This window comes from Carlito syrichta, unplaced genomic scaffold, assembly GCF_000164805.1.
Source record: "Carlito syrichta isolate Samal-C Ts95f unplaced genomic scaffold, Tarsius_syrichta-2.0.1 Scaffold303331, whole genome shotgun sequence".
NCBI classification, from domain to species: domain Eukaryota; kingdom Metazoa; phylum Chordata; class Mammalia; order Primates; family Tarsiidae; genus Carlito; species Carlito syrichta.
The window spans coordinates 1,258,377-1,274,958 of NW_007247427.1; the positions used below are offsets into that span (position 1 = coordinate 1,258,377).

The window sequence follows — 16,582 nt, forward strand, 5'->3', positions numbered from 1 at the left end:
AAGCAGGCGGTATCACATTACCAGACTTCAAACTTTACTATAAAGCTATAATAATCAAAAGAGCTTGTATTGGGACAAAATCAGGCATATCGGCCAATGGAATAGAATTGAGATTCTAGAAGCTAAATCTCAATTTCTCAACTAACTCACCACTGGGGAGAGGAGAACCTATTCAGTAAATGGTGCTGGGAAAACTGGCTGACCACATGCAGAAGACTCAAACAAGACCCCTATCTGTGCCCATACACAAAAATTAACTCTAAATGAATCAGAGACTTAAATGTAAAACCTCAAACCATAAGAACCTTAGAAAATGCAGGACATACCCTTATGGAAATTGGAACTGGCATCCAATTCCTGAACAAAACCTGAAACCCACAGGCCATAAGAGATAAGATAGACAAGTGGGACCTCATTAAACTGACAAGCTTCTGCAAAGCCAAAGAAACCATCAAGAGAGCAGGGAGAGAGCCCACAGACTGGGAAACAGTATTCACCAACTCCAGGTCCGACAAAGGATTAACATCTTGGATCTATAAGGAACTCAAATGTGCTGAAAGGAAAAAATAAACAACCCCATTATAAAATGGGCAAAAGATATGAACAGACACTTCTCAAAGGAAGACTTTTGAGCAGCCAACAGACACATGAAGAAATGTTCAACCTCACTAATCATCAAGGAGATGCAAATCAAAACCACATGAGGATACCAGCTAACTCCAGTCAGAATGGCCATTATCAATAACTGAAAAAATAACAGTTGCTGGAGAAGGTGTGGGGAAAAGGGAACACTTCTACACTGTTGGTGGGAGTGCAAACTAGTGCAACCTCTGTGGAAAGCAGTGTGGTGATTCCTAAAAGCTCTAAATATCGACCTCTCATATAACCCTGCAATCCTCCTACTGGGAATATGCCCTGAAGAACTCAGATCACTCTATCAAAAAGATACCTGCACACAAATGTTTATCGCAGCATTGTTCACAATAGCAAGAACCTGGAAAAACCATGCTGCCCATCAAAAGAGGATTGGATTAAAAAAATGTGGTACATATACATGATGGAATACTATGCAGCCATAAAAAAGAACAAAATCATGAATTTCACAGCAACCTGGATGGAACTAGAGTCTATAGTACTGAGTGATCTGTCCCAGAAACAAAGATCTGAGTATCACATGTTCTCACTCATATAGTGGACCTTGAACATCTACCATAATACTATAAAAAAGGACTGGCAGTGGTGGGAACTATGGAGGGGGTAGGGAGGGGAAGGGAGGTAGGACTAATGGTAGTCAATATCTGTCTGGGCATGGGGAGACGTCTCTTATCAACAAGGGTACCTGAACGATGCACATTTGTATACCTAACCCTTAACGGTATCCCACAATTTTATAATAAAAAATTGTTTAAAAAAACAAAATAAAACAAAATGGGAGCTTTTACCAAAACAGTTGAACCTGCTTATCACATGACTCAGATTACATGGGTTACAGCTTCTTCTGGGGCAAGTGCCTATTGGAAACAAATTCAGCATCTACTCAAAGTTTAGGGTACATAAGAATCACCTCCAGATTTCCACTAAGCAGGAAATTCTGGGCCCATCCCCGAAAGTCTGACTGAGCAGATGTTAGGTGAGGCCCAGAAATCTGCTAACAGTCACTCTTAAGTGCTTCAAGTCAGTGGACCGAGGCCCAGGCTTTGACAAACACAGTCTTACAGTAATAAACTACCAGGCAGTTACAGATGGCAAAGGGCTGGGAAGATTTTAGCTCCCTTGAAAAAAAAATAAAAAAATAAAAATAAATAAAAACTGTTCTTGGAGTTATTTCTAGACAGAACTTGTATCTAATCCTAATGAGAATTACAAAGAAAAATAAAAAAGAAAGAAGAGAATGACTATATTTTATAATTCTCTCTCTTAAATCTCTGGCGAGTATGCTCAGGGTAAATGGTGGGAGGGTTAAAGAAGAAATCACACTGCCGGGCTCGGTGGCTCAGCCTGTAATCCCGCGCCTTTGGGAGGCTGAGGTGAGTGGATTGCCTGAGCCCGCGGGTTCGAGACCCGCCTGGGCAGGCGAGACCTCATCTCTACAATAAATCAAAAATCATCCAGGCGTGGTAGCGCGCGCCTGTAGTCCCAGCTGCTTGGAAGGCTGAGGCGGAAGGATCGCCGGAGCCCAGCAGGTCGAGGCTGCGGTGGCCGGGAGCGGCCACTGCACTCCAGTCTGGGCGACGGAGTGAGACTCCAACTCAAAAAAAAAAAAGAAGAAATAACACTAATCCTTTGTAAATGCTTCCAAAAATTACAAAAGGAGAGATTACATTTCAACTTATTCTATCAGTCTGGTACTACCTGATACCAAAATCAAAGATATAACAAGTAAAATTAACTACAGACCAATATTCTTTACAAACATAAATGTGGAAATCTTCAACAAAATACTAACAAACAAAATTACCAGTATATAAAGGCACCATACACCCTGACCAAGTGAGATTTATTTCAAAAATGTAAGGATGCTTTAACACACAAAAATCAACCAATTGAAATGCAACATGTTACTACAGTAAGGACAAATAAACCCACATTCGAGGCAGGAAAAGAATTTGATAAAAATTAATACCCTCTCATGAAGAAACACCAAATAAAGTAGAAAAAGAAGGGTCTCAAAGTGATAAATGGTATTTCTGGAAAACCTACAGTTGATAAAATGGTAAAAGTCTGAAAGCTTTTGCCCTATGATCAGGAACAAGACAAGGCTGTCTGCTCCTGACCCTTCTATTTAACATTATACTGGAGGTTCTATCTAAGGCAGCTGGACAAGAAAAAAGAAAAGAAAATTATCTATATTTTCAGAATATGTAATTTTGTATCTTGAAACGCCTAAGGAATCCATTAAAAAGCTTCTAGAGCTAATAAATTCATTCAGCAAAGTTGCAGGATGCAAGAAAAACATCCAAAATCAGCTTATTTCTGCACTTTACCAATGAACAATCTGAAAATAAAGTTAATAAAACTATTCCATATGCAATACCATAAAGAAGAATAAAGTGCTTAGGAATGAATTTAACAAAAAAGTGCAATACTGGTATGTTGAAAACTATAAAGCATCATTGAAAGAAATACAGAAGACCTAATAAATAGAATGGCACTCCATACTTATGGATCAGAAGACTTACTGTTAAGATGGTAATACTCTCTTTCAAATTGATCTAGAGATTTAAGGCACTCCCTATCACTTCCAAATTTGCAGAAAAAAAAACCTGATTTTAAAATTCATATGGCGAAGTAAGGTACTCAGAACAATCTTGAAAAATAACACAGTGGCGCAATTCCTGATTCTGAAACTTAACATAAACCTACAGTCATGTGGTACTGGCATAAGAACAGATATACAGATCTATCAAATCGAATTGAGAGTCCAGAAACAAACACATATGTTTATCAACTGATTTTCCTTTCTTTCTTTTTCTTTTAAAGATGTGAAGTACAATTCAGGATTAGGTAGATAAGGGGTCATTGTACAGGTAATGTTTGGGCCTCTGTTTTGTCCCCACTTAGCCTGGTTTGAGATCAGGTAGCCTTATTGATGTTATGTGGCCTCCTCTCCCCTTCCCTGGCAGCATCCTGCTAGTGCTGAACCCTTTCTTATAGTGTTATGGTGAATGTTCCGGGTCCTCTTATAAGTGAGAACATGTGGTACTCAGTTCTTTGTTTCTGTGATAGATCACTGAGAGTGTCAAGAGATTTCCGTGGAGGAAAGAATAGTTTTTTCCACAAATGGTGTCAGGACAACTGATGTCCACATGAAAATACACAAAGCTGGACAATTACCCCAGACCATACAAAAATTAACACAAAATTAACCAAAGACCTAAATGTAAGAACAAGAGCTATAAAACCCTGAGAAGAAAACATAGATTTAAATCTTCATGACCTTGGATTAGGCAATGATTTTCAGATGTGACACCAAGTGTCCATGCAGCCAAGAAAAAAATAGATAAATGGCACTCCATCAATGCTAAATACTTTTATGCATCCAAGGAGGGTAACAAGAAGGTGAAGAGACAACCCACAGAATGGAAGAAAATGTTTTAAAATTATATCTAATAAGGGCCAAGTGTTCAGAATATAGAAGCAAGTCTTACAACTCAACAATAAAAAAGACAAACACCCAGGTTAACAAAATAAAAAACTCGAATAGACATTTCTCTAAAGATTTACAAATAGCCAATAACACATGAAAAGATTTTCTATGGCATTAGTTAATAGAAAAATGTAAATCAAAACCACAATGAGATTCCACTTCACACCCATTAGGATGTCTATAATTTTTAAAATACCGATAATAGAAGTGTTGGCAAGGATATGGAGAAATTTGAACCTTCATACATAGCTAGTGGGAATGTAAGATGCAATATTAACTTTGGGAACCAGTTTGACAGTTCCTCAAAAAGAAAATTTAAAACATGCTTTCACATAAATACTTGTTTATAAATGTTCCTAGCAGCACTATTAATAAAAAGTGGAAACCAGAATGTCCATCAACTGGTAAATGAATAACAAAATGCCATATATCCATATGAATAGACATTATTCAGTCATACAAAGGAGTGAAGTATTAATACAGGCTACAACTGGGTGAGCCTTGAAAATATTATGCGAAATGAAAGAAGCCAGACACACTAAAAACCATAAATTGTATGATTCCATCTATGTGAGCTGTTCAGCACCAGCAAATCTATAGACAGAAAGTGCAATGGTGGTTGCCAGGAGCTGAGGGTTGGAGAGTGACCGCCAATGAGTATAAAATTTCTTATTTTACTTTACTTTTAGAGATAGAATCTTGACCAGGTTGGTCTCAAATTTCTAGGCTCAAGCAATTCTCCCTCCTCAGCCTCTCAAAGTGCTGGGATTACAGGTGTGAGCCCCAAGGTTATGTGATTTATTTTGGAAATGATGAAAAATTAGAATTAGAATTAGACAATAATTCTAATTAGTAATTCTGGAATTACATAGTAGTGATGGTTGTATAATCCTTGAATATGATGGAAATTTTGAATTGTATTCTTTAAACATAAAGTAATTATTAATAAATAATTATTGAAAATATCCGATGGTAGGGTACGCAGGGCAGATACATGCTGCAATGATTGTCAAAGGGTTTTTTTTTTTCCTGTTTTTGTTTTGCTTTAATTTTGTTTCAGAGTTCTTCCTTCAAACACACTGCATACTGTACTCTCACTTTCAGAAGGCAGAGGAGTAACAACTGAAGGCTGAGAGTTCCCTTTTGGCCTTCTCTCTCACAACAGAGAGTCCTGGAACTTTGGGAGATAATGTTTGAAATACAAGGGCAAGCATATGAGCTGAGGAGTCCAAGAGCCCTGGGTTTGGATCCTAGATCTGCAACTCACATGAATTGAGTTTTGGCCGCTTGTTGAAGTTCTCTGAGCTGCTGTTTTCTCATAGTGCTACTGTGAGGTTTAATGAAATCTTATCTGTGAAGTCTCTGACATGATAGTAAATGCTTTGCCATACTCCCTGACTATACTTCCATCAAGTATTTCCAGAAATGTGTTAGTGTTTTCTGAATATGTCACAAAGAAGACAACCGAACTGGCTTGCCTCTTCAGAACAGTTGGAGCAAATGAGCAGTCAAGGTGCTAAACCTCTCAGCATTTTCCACAATCTTTTGTTCTGTTAGCCTAGAGGGAAAATTCCTCTCCTTTCTCATCTATTATCTGCAAGTGACACGGTTCAAGAACATCTCTAGGGCCAGGAACATACAGAGGTATGTTCTACTCTCTCTGTGTTCCAGCTCTTGGAAATCTCAGCCTTCCTCCTAGGAGCTGGGGGAAATGGCACCCCAGCTAGCCAGCTAGTGAACTGCCCTGTCCTGGTCTGACAAGACAAGACCACCTCCCTCTAGGGGTCATGTTTGGTTTCCTTCAACATGTCTCTTTGGAAATATTTCCTTGTGATTGGAGATAAAAGGAGGCAGAATTGCTGCTCACATTTAAGAAAAGTCTCACTTCTCTCTCCCTCTCCCTCCCCTTCTCTCAGACTGCCTTTTCTCTTTCTGTTCGAGCTGGTGAGGCTAGTTGAGCCCAGTAAGTCCAATGAACCCGTTGGGCTTCTGGACTAAGCTACAGAAAACTGATACTGGGGTAAAACTTATCACAAAAGCAAAGAAACTGTGGTTTTGGTTTTGTTCTGCTTTGTTTTTTGTCAAGAAGATTTATTTTTTAATTTTTTAATTTTTAATTTTAAAGATGTGCAAAGAAACTCTTTAGCCTTCTTTGATTCTAGGTCCTCGAGCTTGCTTTTAACAGGTAGATGGAGCACTCCCCGTGGAACAGCACAGCGTAGCAAGATCATGCCCTAGTCTTGTAGCCAGAGCTTCACATTTTCACATCAGTTATACATGGAGACAGCAGTGCCCACTTCATAGCTCTATTGTGTGGACTAGATGAGGCAAGCTTGTGAGATCTTGGTACCAATCATTCATGCACGGGCAAGACCTTTTTGGTAATAGAAATAGTGCTTTTTAAAATCAGAAATAAAAGTGTTTTTTGTTTTGTTAATTACCTATGCCCCCTTGAGGGCAGAGATCTTGCCTGTCTTCCTTATTTCTGTGGCTCCAGCATCTAAAAAGGGGCTGGCACAACACACATACCAAGTTCATATAGACTAATGAGTTAAATGCGTGAAATAAATATTAGCTGAATTTGATTCACATCTAGGTGGTGGTACATTACCCTTTCCTAAATCTGTAGTCAGGTGGTCTTTGACTCTCCTAAACTTCTTGTGAGGTACTGGGCCATAGAGGTAGAATGCTGAGCTTTAATTCAGAAAAATCTGGGTTTGGATCCTGAATTTTCCACTTAATAATTACAGCTAACAATTTTGTGCGTAGGCTATGCCAAGCTCTAGACTGGTTACACATTTTACACACATCGTCTTATTTTATCTTAATATCTACATTATGTGTAATGCACTATAATCATCCCCATTTTACAGATAAGAAATCAAAGACTTGGAGAGGATAAGATCTTGTTCAAAGTAATCACTTAATGGCAGAGTCAGCAAAAAACCCAGACTTAATTGCAACTTCTTCTTCATTGACCATTTGAACTATTTCAAGCTGTATAACATTTCCCACCAAATCTTCTTGCCTCTATTTCCTCATCTTTAACGTGGCTGAGATACTTGTCTTGCCTGAGTTGGTTATTTCATAAATAGAAAGATATATATCAAAAGCTTTTGAAAAGTAAAAACCATAAAAATGAATGGAAAAATTATGATGATTCTCTTAAATAGGATTTATCAACACCTTCCTATTTTCACATCTTGCTAGGCATTTACAACCTCAAAACTAGGTATTCAACATTTAAAACTATACTTGAGAATCTGATATTCTGTATTTGCCATAACATAACTGGGTGATTTTCTATTGCTTCAGGAAGATGTGGCTCAAGTGTGAATAGACATATTTCCCAAGAGTTTATTACAAAAGCCCCAAACTAATCAAAACTGGGCTTCACCCACCCATTCCAGAGCAGACTAACTTGCCTGAGTTAGGATCCTCGTGGATGGTCTTGATTCACCACAGTTCTGTAATGCCCTTGGAAAATCCCAAGTGCTGCCTTAGTTGAAGCAATCTGTGTTCCACCACAGAGAGTTAGTTTGTCTTGTGAATTCAGAAAGCAACTGGTGTGACTCAATTGCTTGATCATATTCGCCATTCACTCTATTTAAAACAATCACATGATGAAATTCTATGAGTAAGTTTCACGTTTATTGCATTTCTCAATAGAAACTGTACCTAAGACCATCAGTTTACATAAACTCATAACTTTAATTGTTTCTTACTTTTTTAACATCCTATTTCTCTGGTTTGAACTTCCATGCTTTGTCTAGCCCCACTCATGGGGACGAAGTACTGGATTTAGGCCTTATATTCTCTGAGGCCTAAAGTTCTTCCTCTAGACTTCAGAAAGGGTAGTTGTCTCTGCTACTCTACACAAATAAAGAGGAAACTGAGAAATGATGATGGGATTACAGTTTAGATAAATGCAGCTTATCATCCGAGGCCTTCTGGCAACTATACTGCTTTCTTCATCAGAGCACTTTCTCTTCCGCTGCCACAGTAGAAAACCCACGGGACCAAGGGTCACAGCTTTCTTGTTCCAGTGCTTACTTGGTGCCTGTCGTGTGGTGGGTGCACAACATGTTGGTGGGGCGGAGAGGGGGAAAGGAGGGAGGAGATAGATAAAACTTTACCACATAAAAAACAGAAGAAAAAGGCAGGCAAAAGACTTTTCATTGAGGTAACATTTACTCAAACCAAGCACTGTGCTAAAAACATGTCGAGATGGCCATAAAATCTATGCACTTAACTTTATGCATAATTTATAAATGATCGTCAAGAAATCATTTAGTATTTCCTTGCCATTAATTAATAGTTTTGACAATTGCAACGAGCATCTGAATTCCCACCCATCCGATTAGAAGCTGAATAGTTGGGCTGTTATAGATGTCATTTGTGGATGTGTACCAGCAGCAAGAAGTGACATCATCAGAAGGGAAGACATAAACGATATATAATAAGAAAAAATATAAATGTGAATATTTAAAGCTTCTTCTTTTCTGGATGTGTGTGTTTCCTGGGCTCTTGTTGTTTAGAAGGGGGATTATAAGTGAAGGAACACCAACAACAACAAAAATAGATAAGGAAAAAGGAAATTGAGACAAACACTAGCCAGCTAATTTGAAAGACCAGTGAAGAAGGCAAGACTTAAAGTTTTCCTATATATTTCTATATATATATTTCTGAATATATTTCTCATTTGTCTGTTTTGAAAACCTTTGAATTTCAACATAATTTTCATTGTATTCGCAGGAAATTGCACAAATTGTAATGAGAGATTCCCCTGCACTCTTTCTTTCTTTCTTTCTTTTTTGTTTTTCAAATATGAGGTCTCTCTAGGTTGCCCAGGCTGGAGTGTAGTGGTAGTGGTTATTCATAGGTGCAGTCATTGTACACTTCAGCCTTGAACTCCTGGTCTTAAGCTATCCTCCTCCATTAACCTCCCAGGTAGCTGGGACTATAGGTGCACTCTGCTTTGCCCGGCTTCCTTTCCATTTTTGTTTGTTTGTTTGTCTTCATTTGTCTGTCTGAGAGGTGACTATGAAGTGTTAAACTATTTAAATATTAGATCGGTATTTTTCTCCTGCTGGGACCCCACTATGATTGGTCATGCAAGGGTTCAGTTTCTTTACGGGTCATAAAAAAGATATATTCATTTTTATAAAACCCATCAGTCTAAATATACTTAATGTACACACAGCCTCCTCAAAAACTAGATTCTAAGAAAAATCACACAATGATTGATGTTGATAATGGTGATCATTGATCACACAAAAAAGATTTGTGATCTCTGTTTAAAGAGGCAAGAAGCCATGAAGTAAATCTATGGAGTCTATAGCCCAAACTAGAAGCAACTCACATGTCCATGCAGTGTTCAATTTTTAAAAATACCATCAAAAAGCAGAGTCTTTAATATAACAGCTTGCGTGGATGTTCATGTGTGAGTCAATAATGATCTTCATGTTGTCAAATCCGGTGGTCACTTTTTTGTCATCTTAACTGAACTCAAAGCAGCATTTGATGTAGTTTATCATTCATCTTTCTCCAAATGTATTTTACTCTTGCTTTCTACGATACCATATTCTCTGTGTTTTCTTTCTGGTTCTTATTTATGCATCTCCTCACCTTCTCTGACTGACCTCTAAGAATGGGATACCCTATGGCCTGTGCTGGACTCTAATGATAATTTCTCTGGTTTTATTTTCTCCCTAGGTGATCTCACAGGATCTCTTGGCTTAAAATTCCACCCACGTGTTGATGACTTGAAATTTGTGTCTGCAACCCTGTCTTTCTTCTTAGCTTCAGAGTCTTATACACAATGGTCAGTTTAACATTGACTTGGATTTCTAAGTCTCCCACACGTTCAATGTCCAGAATGGTACTCAGACTTACTGCTCTCCCAAACCTCTCTCCCCACTCCCAAGCATCTCTCTACGAACTGGCTCCTGTTTATCTTCTTGTTTTTTATCTTAGCCAGTTTTTCCTCAATTCACTCTACTTCAGTAGGATACTCCCTTCTTTCTGGTTTATAGACACACCAAGCTTATCCTTGACTCAGGACATTTGCATTTGCTGTTCGCTCTTCCTGGAATGTTATTCTCTTGGGGTTTCACATTGGTAATCCCTTCTTGTCATTCAGATCTCAAATGTTACTTCTTCAGAGAGCCCTTCTCTGGTCACCACATCTAAAGTTGGCTTCATCCCACTAGCTCTCCATACCCTCTTTTATTTTATTCATGATACATATTTTATTATCTGTCTCTCCACTGGAATAGAATCTCCTTTGGAGTAGAGAATCTGTCTATCTTGTTAATGCCTGTAACTAGGATAACTTTAAACAGTCTTGGTACAAAACAAATGATCAATTAACATTTATGTGTACATAGAAATAAAATTTGGAAGACTATATGCCAAACAGTTAACAGAAGTGTGGGAGGTAAAGTATAAACTGACATTCAGATTCCACCAAGATATGTTTCAGTTAGTCTTATGCTATATGAAATAGAATGTATTACTTTAATAATCATACAAATTAATTAAAAAATTTTAATTACAAATGATGGTAGATCATCTTGACGCTTAAAATAAGCTAAGTTTGTCTGGAAGATGCATTATGTGACTCTCCTTCTTGAGGATGTTAGGTAAGTAACATATTACTATATGCAGGAAAATATCTGTGATTTTGTAAAAGCATTGAACCATGAAACAACAGAAATGTTTCACCAGTTTTCTTTCCTCTGAACTTGATCACCATCTTGCTAGTAAATCATTTGAATTGATCTTCAGAAGGTAACAAGATCAATTTATAAGCTTCATGAATAAGTTGTTCTTGTTTTTCTTTGTTATTATGTTTTACATGTATATTAGATATGTTCATCTTGGACAGGTTTATTTGTTCTTTTTATAGACATACTAAACTCATAATATTAGCTGTTGTCCCCAGGTCCGAATGTTAAGTCAGCATATGTTTGAAAGACCTTCACCTTATCAAGTATTGCAGGTCTCTGATTGTTTTGGAACCTCTTCTGATACCCGTGGACTTAGTTCAAGGCCAGTTAATATCACTTTTTTTTTCTCCTAATAGGATGAACAAATGGCTAATTGTTTGCTTTGGTCACCCAAGTTCAAGTTAATGGATCAGGGTCCTACGTATATAAAAAGTCTAGCTTGAGTCTTTTCAGTGGCGTCCTTGCCTTTCTAATCATAGATACTCCTCCTCAGATATTGTGTATTAGATCTGCAAAATGATAACCATATTTTTGGTCTGGGGGATAGTTGTAGCAGTGTGTTGTTATTTATGGCCGATTTTTGGAATAAGGAAAAGGTAAGAAAGTTTTATCTTTAAATTGCCTTTTGGTTCATTAATTCAATGTTCTTTTATCTTCACTTATTATACTATAAATTTGGTTTTTCATACTTATACATATTAGCATCATCTTCTTTAATTTTTTAAATTAAAATTTAATTTGAATTTTACAAGTGGTATTTTTTACTATAGCTAACAAAATGTATAATGACAACTTCCCTTTTTAGTAATGACATTTACCAATGGTAATGTATAAATGTATACAGTTGTTAAACATAACCTACAGAAATTTTCTAAGATCTCTGTGAGTGTTTATGTATGCATGCAAAAAGGACGTTCAAATTAATAAGGATACAAGTGGGAGGTGAAAATCTATAGTGAAAAGGGTTTCTTTTAATAACATGGATAAAATGCTCTAACAAGGATTTTCTTTTTAGCTTGTTCTTGAGTATCGGATACACTCAGTTCAAGCCCAGAAAAAAGCATAGACTGAATTGCTTATTCTATGACTCTTTTCTTATTAATGTTAATCAACCATGGTGAATTTGGAAAATTTGCTAAGTGTATGTGACACCAATTTCATTTATTTACAATTGGTTCAAGAATACAAGAAACACAAATAGAGTCAGACCCAGAGTCATAGTTTATTTAACTTCTGATTGGCTCAAAGAGTAATTGTGTGGGAGGGCATGTAGAAATACCCTGTTATGTCAGTCTCAAAAAGAGAATCACTCCTGGCATATCTTCAGTTATGTACATTGCTATGTTCTGTTTACCTTTTGAAGTTCCTATGTCCTTTAGTGTATTTTACTGCAGGCCTGATAGTTTGTCCTTTTAATTAAACTACTTATCTCCAAACTAAGAAAACAAATGTCAAGTAAAATAAATGTAAGAAACTATGTTCTTCTACCAGGAGGGACAGTAGTGGATGATAGAAAATAAGTTTATGCTTTCAAAAAAAAAAACACAACATTTTAAAATAGCATGACAGCTTTGAAGTACAATTGATGATCCTGTTGATGTTTATATTACTAGCTTTATTTTGTAATAAGCTAATTTATTAAATGAGATTCTCCTCTTCAACTGTCACTAAAGAATAGTAATATCTTTAAACTAAGAAGATTTTAAGAACTTCAATTCTGTAATCCTCTCTGCTACTCAGAGACATACTTCTATATATAAAGATACAGATACTTCTATATCTTTAAAGAATACAATCAAATGAAATGTTTTGAGATACTTAAGTACATGATGCTTAGAAAAATATGAGCACTAGGATGTAGGATTTTTTTCTACACTGAGAGCAAGAATCTTGCTGGCCTTGTAGATGCTCTTACCCCCGTCATTGGGAAAAGTGACAATCACATAGTAAAGTGCCTGTTGAACGTATGCGTGGATGAGTGAATGGATTTCGTGATCATCTTCACCAACATCTCATGTTGCTAGGTTAATATGATCCATCATTGTAGTAAAAAAGCAGGATTCAATCAACAAAAGAAATACCTGTAGAGTTTTGAATTCTGAAGTCAGTGGTAAAAATTTTAAAACCTAGTGTAAATGAAAAAACAAATATGGAGTTATCCATGTCTATCATACTTTTGTGTCTTACAGGAAAATGGGCGAACCACCTCTAGAGAATGGGTTGATTCCATACTTGGGCTGTGCCTTGCAATTTGGTGCCAATCCTCTAGAGTTCCTCAGAGAAAATCAAAGGAAACATGGTCATGTTTTTACCTGCAAACTAGTGGGAAAATATGTCCACTTTATCACAAATCCCTTGTCATATCACAAAGTATTGTGCCATGGAAAATATTTTGATTGGAAAAAATTTCACTTTGCTACTTCTGCAAAGGTAACCAGTTTTGCATTTATACAACATTCTATCTGTTCGTTCTCTACCTTTCATATGCCACTCTATTTACAGTTGTACTTAGATTTAAAGATAAAGGTATTGAAGAAAGTTATCCTTATGTGGTGAGTCTCAGAAACATAAGTAAATCAAATTAGTCATAGAATCCTAGTACTAATCCTTTAAAAAACCAAAATATGTATAGATGTGCCATATGTAAACCATCTAATGAGGTTGAAATAAAAATTAAATGCTTTACTGAGCCAGGTAGCACTATATGAGGAAGACAGATAAAAATTCATTATGTCAACCACGTTGAGACGATATTCAGAATACTTATGGTGAAAAACTAACATTCAACAATTGTTTTATCACACTCATGCCACACAAGTGCTCCATTTTGTTGAGAAGTTGACCAGATACTTTGTCGTCATTTAGATAAAATTTAAGAAGCTCTATTATAGAGAAAAATTGAATCAATTTTTCTGCAAATAAAAATTAAGCACGGTATTTGCTAATAATTAGCTTAAATAAAAAGTCTACTTAAAATACACCTACAAAGAAAGTGAAATAGAACTAATGATTTTAGAACATTATCAATTAGTTAATGTGCAAATAGTGTGCAAATATGTGCAATAGCATAAGAAGTAAGAAATATACGAGCTAAATGGTCCAGGAGAGTTTTACGGGAGATCTGGATTTAAATTTGGCCTTATAGAAAGGTTATGATTTGGCCATTTATTAATTCAGTACTATGAAATTATATGTGGGGAAGTCAAACCCCCTCTTTCTTTTTTTTTCAACAAGTAGGCAATTATGAAAGTATCTAATCTGCTTTTCAGTCTTTTACTAGCACTAGATCATGTTTAATTTCTATTTTTCACATGTTTTATTGCCTGTCAGGCATTTGGGCACAGAAGCATTGACCCGAATGATGGAAATACCACTGAAAACATAAACGACACTTTCATCAAAACCCTGCAGGGCAATGCCTTGAATTCTCTCACAGAAAGCATGATGGAAAACCTCCAACTTACCATGAGACCTCCAGTCTTTTCTAACTCCAAGATCTCTGCCTGGGTGACAGAAGGGATGTATTCCTTCTGCTACCGAGTGATGTTTGAAGCTGGGTATTTAACTCTCTTTGGCAGAGATCTTACAAGACAAGACGCACAAAGAACACATATTCTAAACAACCTTGACAACTTCAAGCAATTTGACAAAGTCTTTCCAGCCCTGGCAGCAGGCCTACCCATTCACCTGTTCAAGACGGCACACAATGCCCGGGAAAAACTAGCAGAGAGCTTGCGACACGAGAACCTTCAAAAGAGGAATCACATCTCAGAACTGGTCAGTCTGCGTATGTTTTTGAACGACACAGTGTCCACCTTTGATGACCTGGAGAAGGCCAAGACGCACCTTGCCATCCTCTGGGCATCGCAAGCCAATACCATTCCGGCAACTTTCTGGAGCTTACTTCAAATGATTAGGTGACTAGCAACACTTCTATTTCTTTGTTTGGGTTGACAGTAGACATTCCATTATTTTAACCTCTTAAAAAAAAAAGACTCGTATTACTTTCTCATTCCATCAATCAAAAATGTAACACTTAAGCATGTGAACATTTAACATGTGTCAGCTTATTCAATTCCCAAGAAAACGTAAGCAGCTGTGTCTGGTAAGCATGTTTGATAGAAACTAAGTCTCAGAGAAAGGGTTGTTTCCCCAGTCTCAGAACCTGGATGTGTTGGTGCCAGGTTAATTCAGGTCACCTGGTCCAGACCTCTTGCTTTGAACCTCACATTGGTCCTCGTGAGGCTGGCTTAACAATCACAAAAATATATTTAAGTGATTCGTGACTTATTGACAACTATCAGGGCAGTAGCTATGCCTTATTCATTCGTGCAGCCACAGTTTGGTTTTTCATTCAATTAATAATTGCTGTCTTACTGTTTATTTGACCAACTATGTTATCGATAATATTGATGAGACTAAAGTTTTGCCTTTTAAAGCTTATGCAACCGAAAAACTCGGAATATAACATATATTTTACACAACACGATTTCTTTCCAAAGTGTGTCTTTTAGGAATTTGAAATTAAATGGTTTATTGTATTATTCCAATTAAATTGTATGTTGTATCATGTAGACACAAAATTACTATTCCATAGAATTGGGAATGTCAAATTTCCATTGATAATGGATGATTCTAGGTCTTATCATGAAAAGCATTTAAAAACTTAATTTTAGATATAAAAAGTCATTACTAATTTGTCATAAATGTTAAATACCTTTCAAAGATATTCAGTAAAGTTACAACATCAATTTAATTTAATATCATAAAGGTAATCATAGCCATAGTTTATGATAGTCACATAAATACTTATCAGTCATACATTTTTGAGACTTAACTTACTGTTGTAATATTATGTAAATCCCATGTCTAATCCTTATTAGAATCATTTATTTACAAAAGTCTGACCAAAGTTTTACTTTTATGTAGCATGAACCTTTTAAGGCAACAATTCTTGCTAGTATCCTGGACATAAACTCAATTACAAGTGGAGGAAAAGCAAACGGGAATGTCCCTATCCCTCTTTCCCTCCATTTGATAGTATTCTGATATCTTGGCCAACCTGGTATCTTGGAAACTAGTCGAAAGAAGAAAAAAAAAATGCCTATCGGCTTACAGATCTTAGGGGATGGAAAAATTTATTTTCTGAACATTTTTTCTTTTCTCTTAAATTTTGATAGGAACCCGGATGCAATGAAAGCAGCTACTGAAGAAGTGAACAAAACACTAGAGAGTGCTGGCCAAAAAATCAGCTTTGAGGGCAGCCCTATTTGTTTGAATCAAATGCAACTGAATAACCTGCCGGTACTAGGTGAGTGTGCTCGCTATGCTACATTTCATTTACTGTGTGCCACTACGAACAATGATAATCAACATCTATTATGCACTTAGTTAGTTCTAGGTGTGAAGCTACGTATTTCTACGAACTGTCTCATCTAATCCTCCCAACAATCCTATGACTTTACCATGACTATTTCTATTATACCAAGTGAGGAAACTGGCACCTAGAGGTTAAGCCACTGTCTGGGGGTCTCACAGTGGAACCAACGGCAGCATTAATGTGGGATTCTTGATCCTGTGCTCTCACCTACCACCCGGCATTGTCTCATTATGTCTTCCATATATCTCTTACCACAAATATCAGGGTTAATGGAAGCCTATTAATCATTTTCGTAAAATAGAGCGGAGTTGGGGGGGGGGAGAA

At 36.7% G+C, this 16,582-nt stretch overlaps 1 protein-coding gene across 1 annotated transcript in view; it reads left to right on the forward strand.

The window, feature by feature from the left end:
- Nucleotides 1–11,258: 11,258 nt before the first annotated feature.
- LOC103260752 (cholesterol 7-alpha-monooxygenase) overlaps nt 11,259–16,582 on the forward strand; it is a 7,471-nt gene continuing 2,147 nt past the window's right edge. The window contains exons 1-4 of the mRNA XM_008058404.1: nt 11,259–11,474; nt 13,068–13,308; nt 14,209–14,795; nt 16,059–16,189. Coding sequence (XP_008056595.1) covers nt 11,395–11,474; nt 13,068–13,308; nt 14,209–14,795; nt 16,059–16,189 — 1,039 coding nt within the window. The 5' untranslated portion in view covers nt 11,259–11,394. The remainder of the gene's footprint in view (nt 11,475–13,067; nt 13,309–14,208; nt 14,796–16,058; nt 16,190–16,582) is intronic.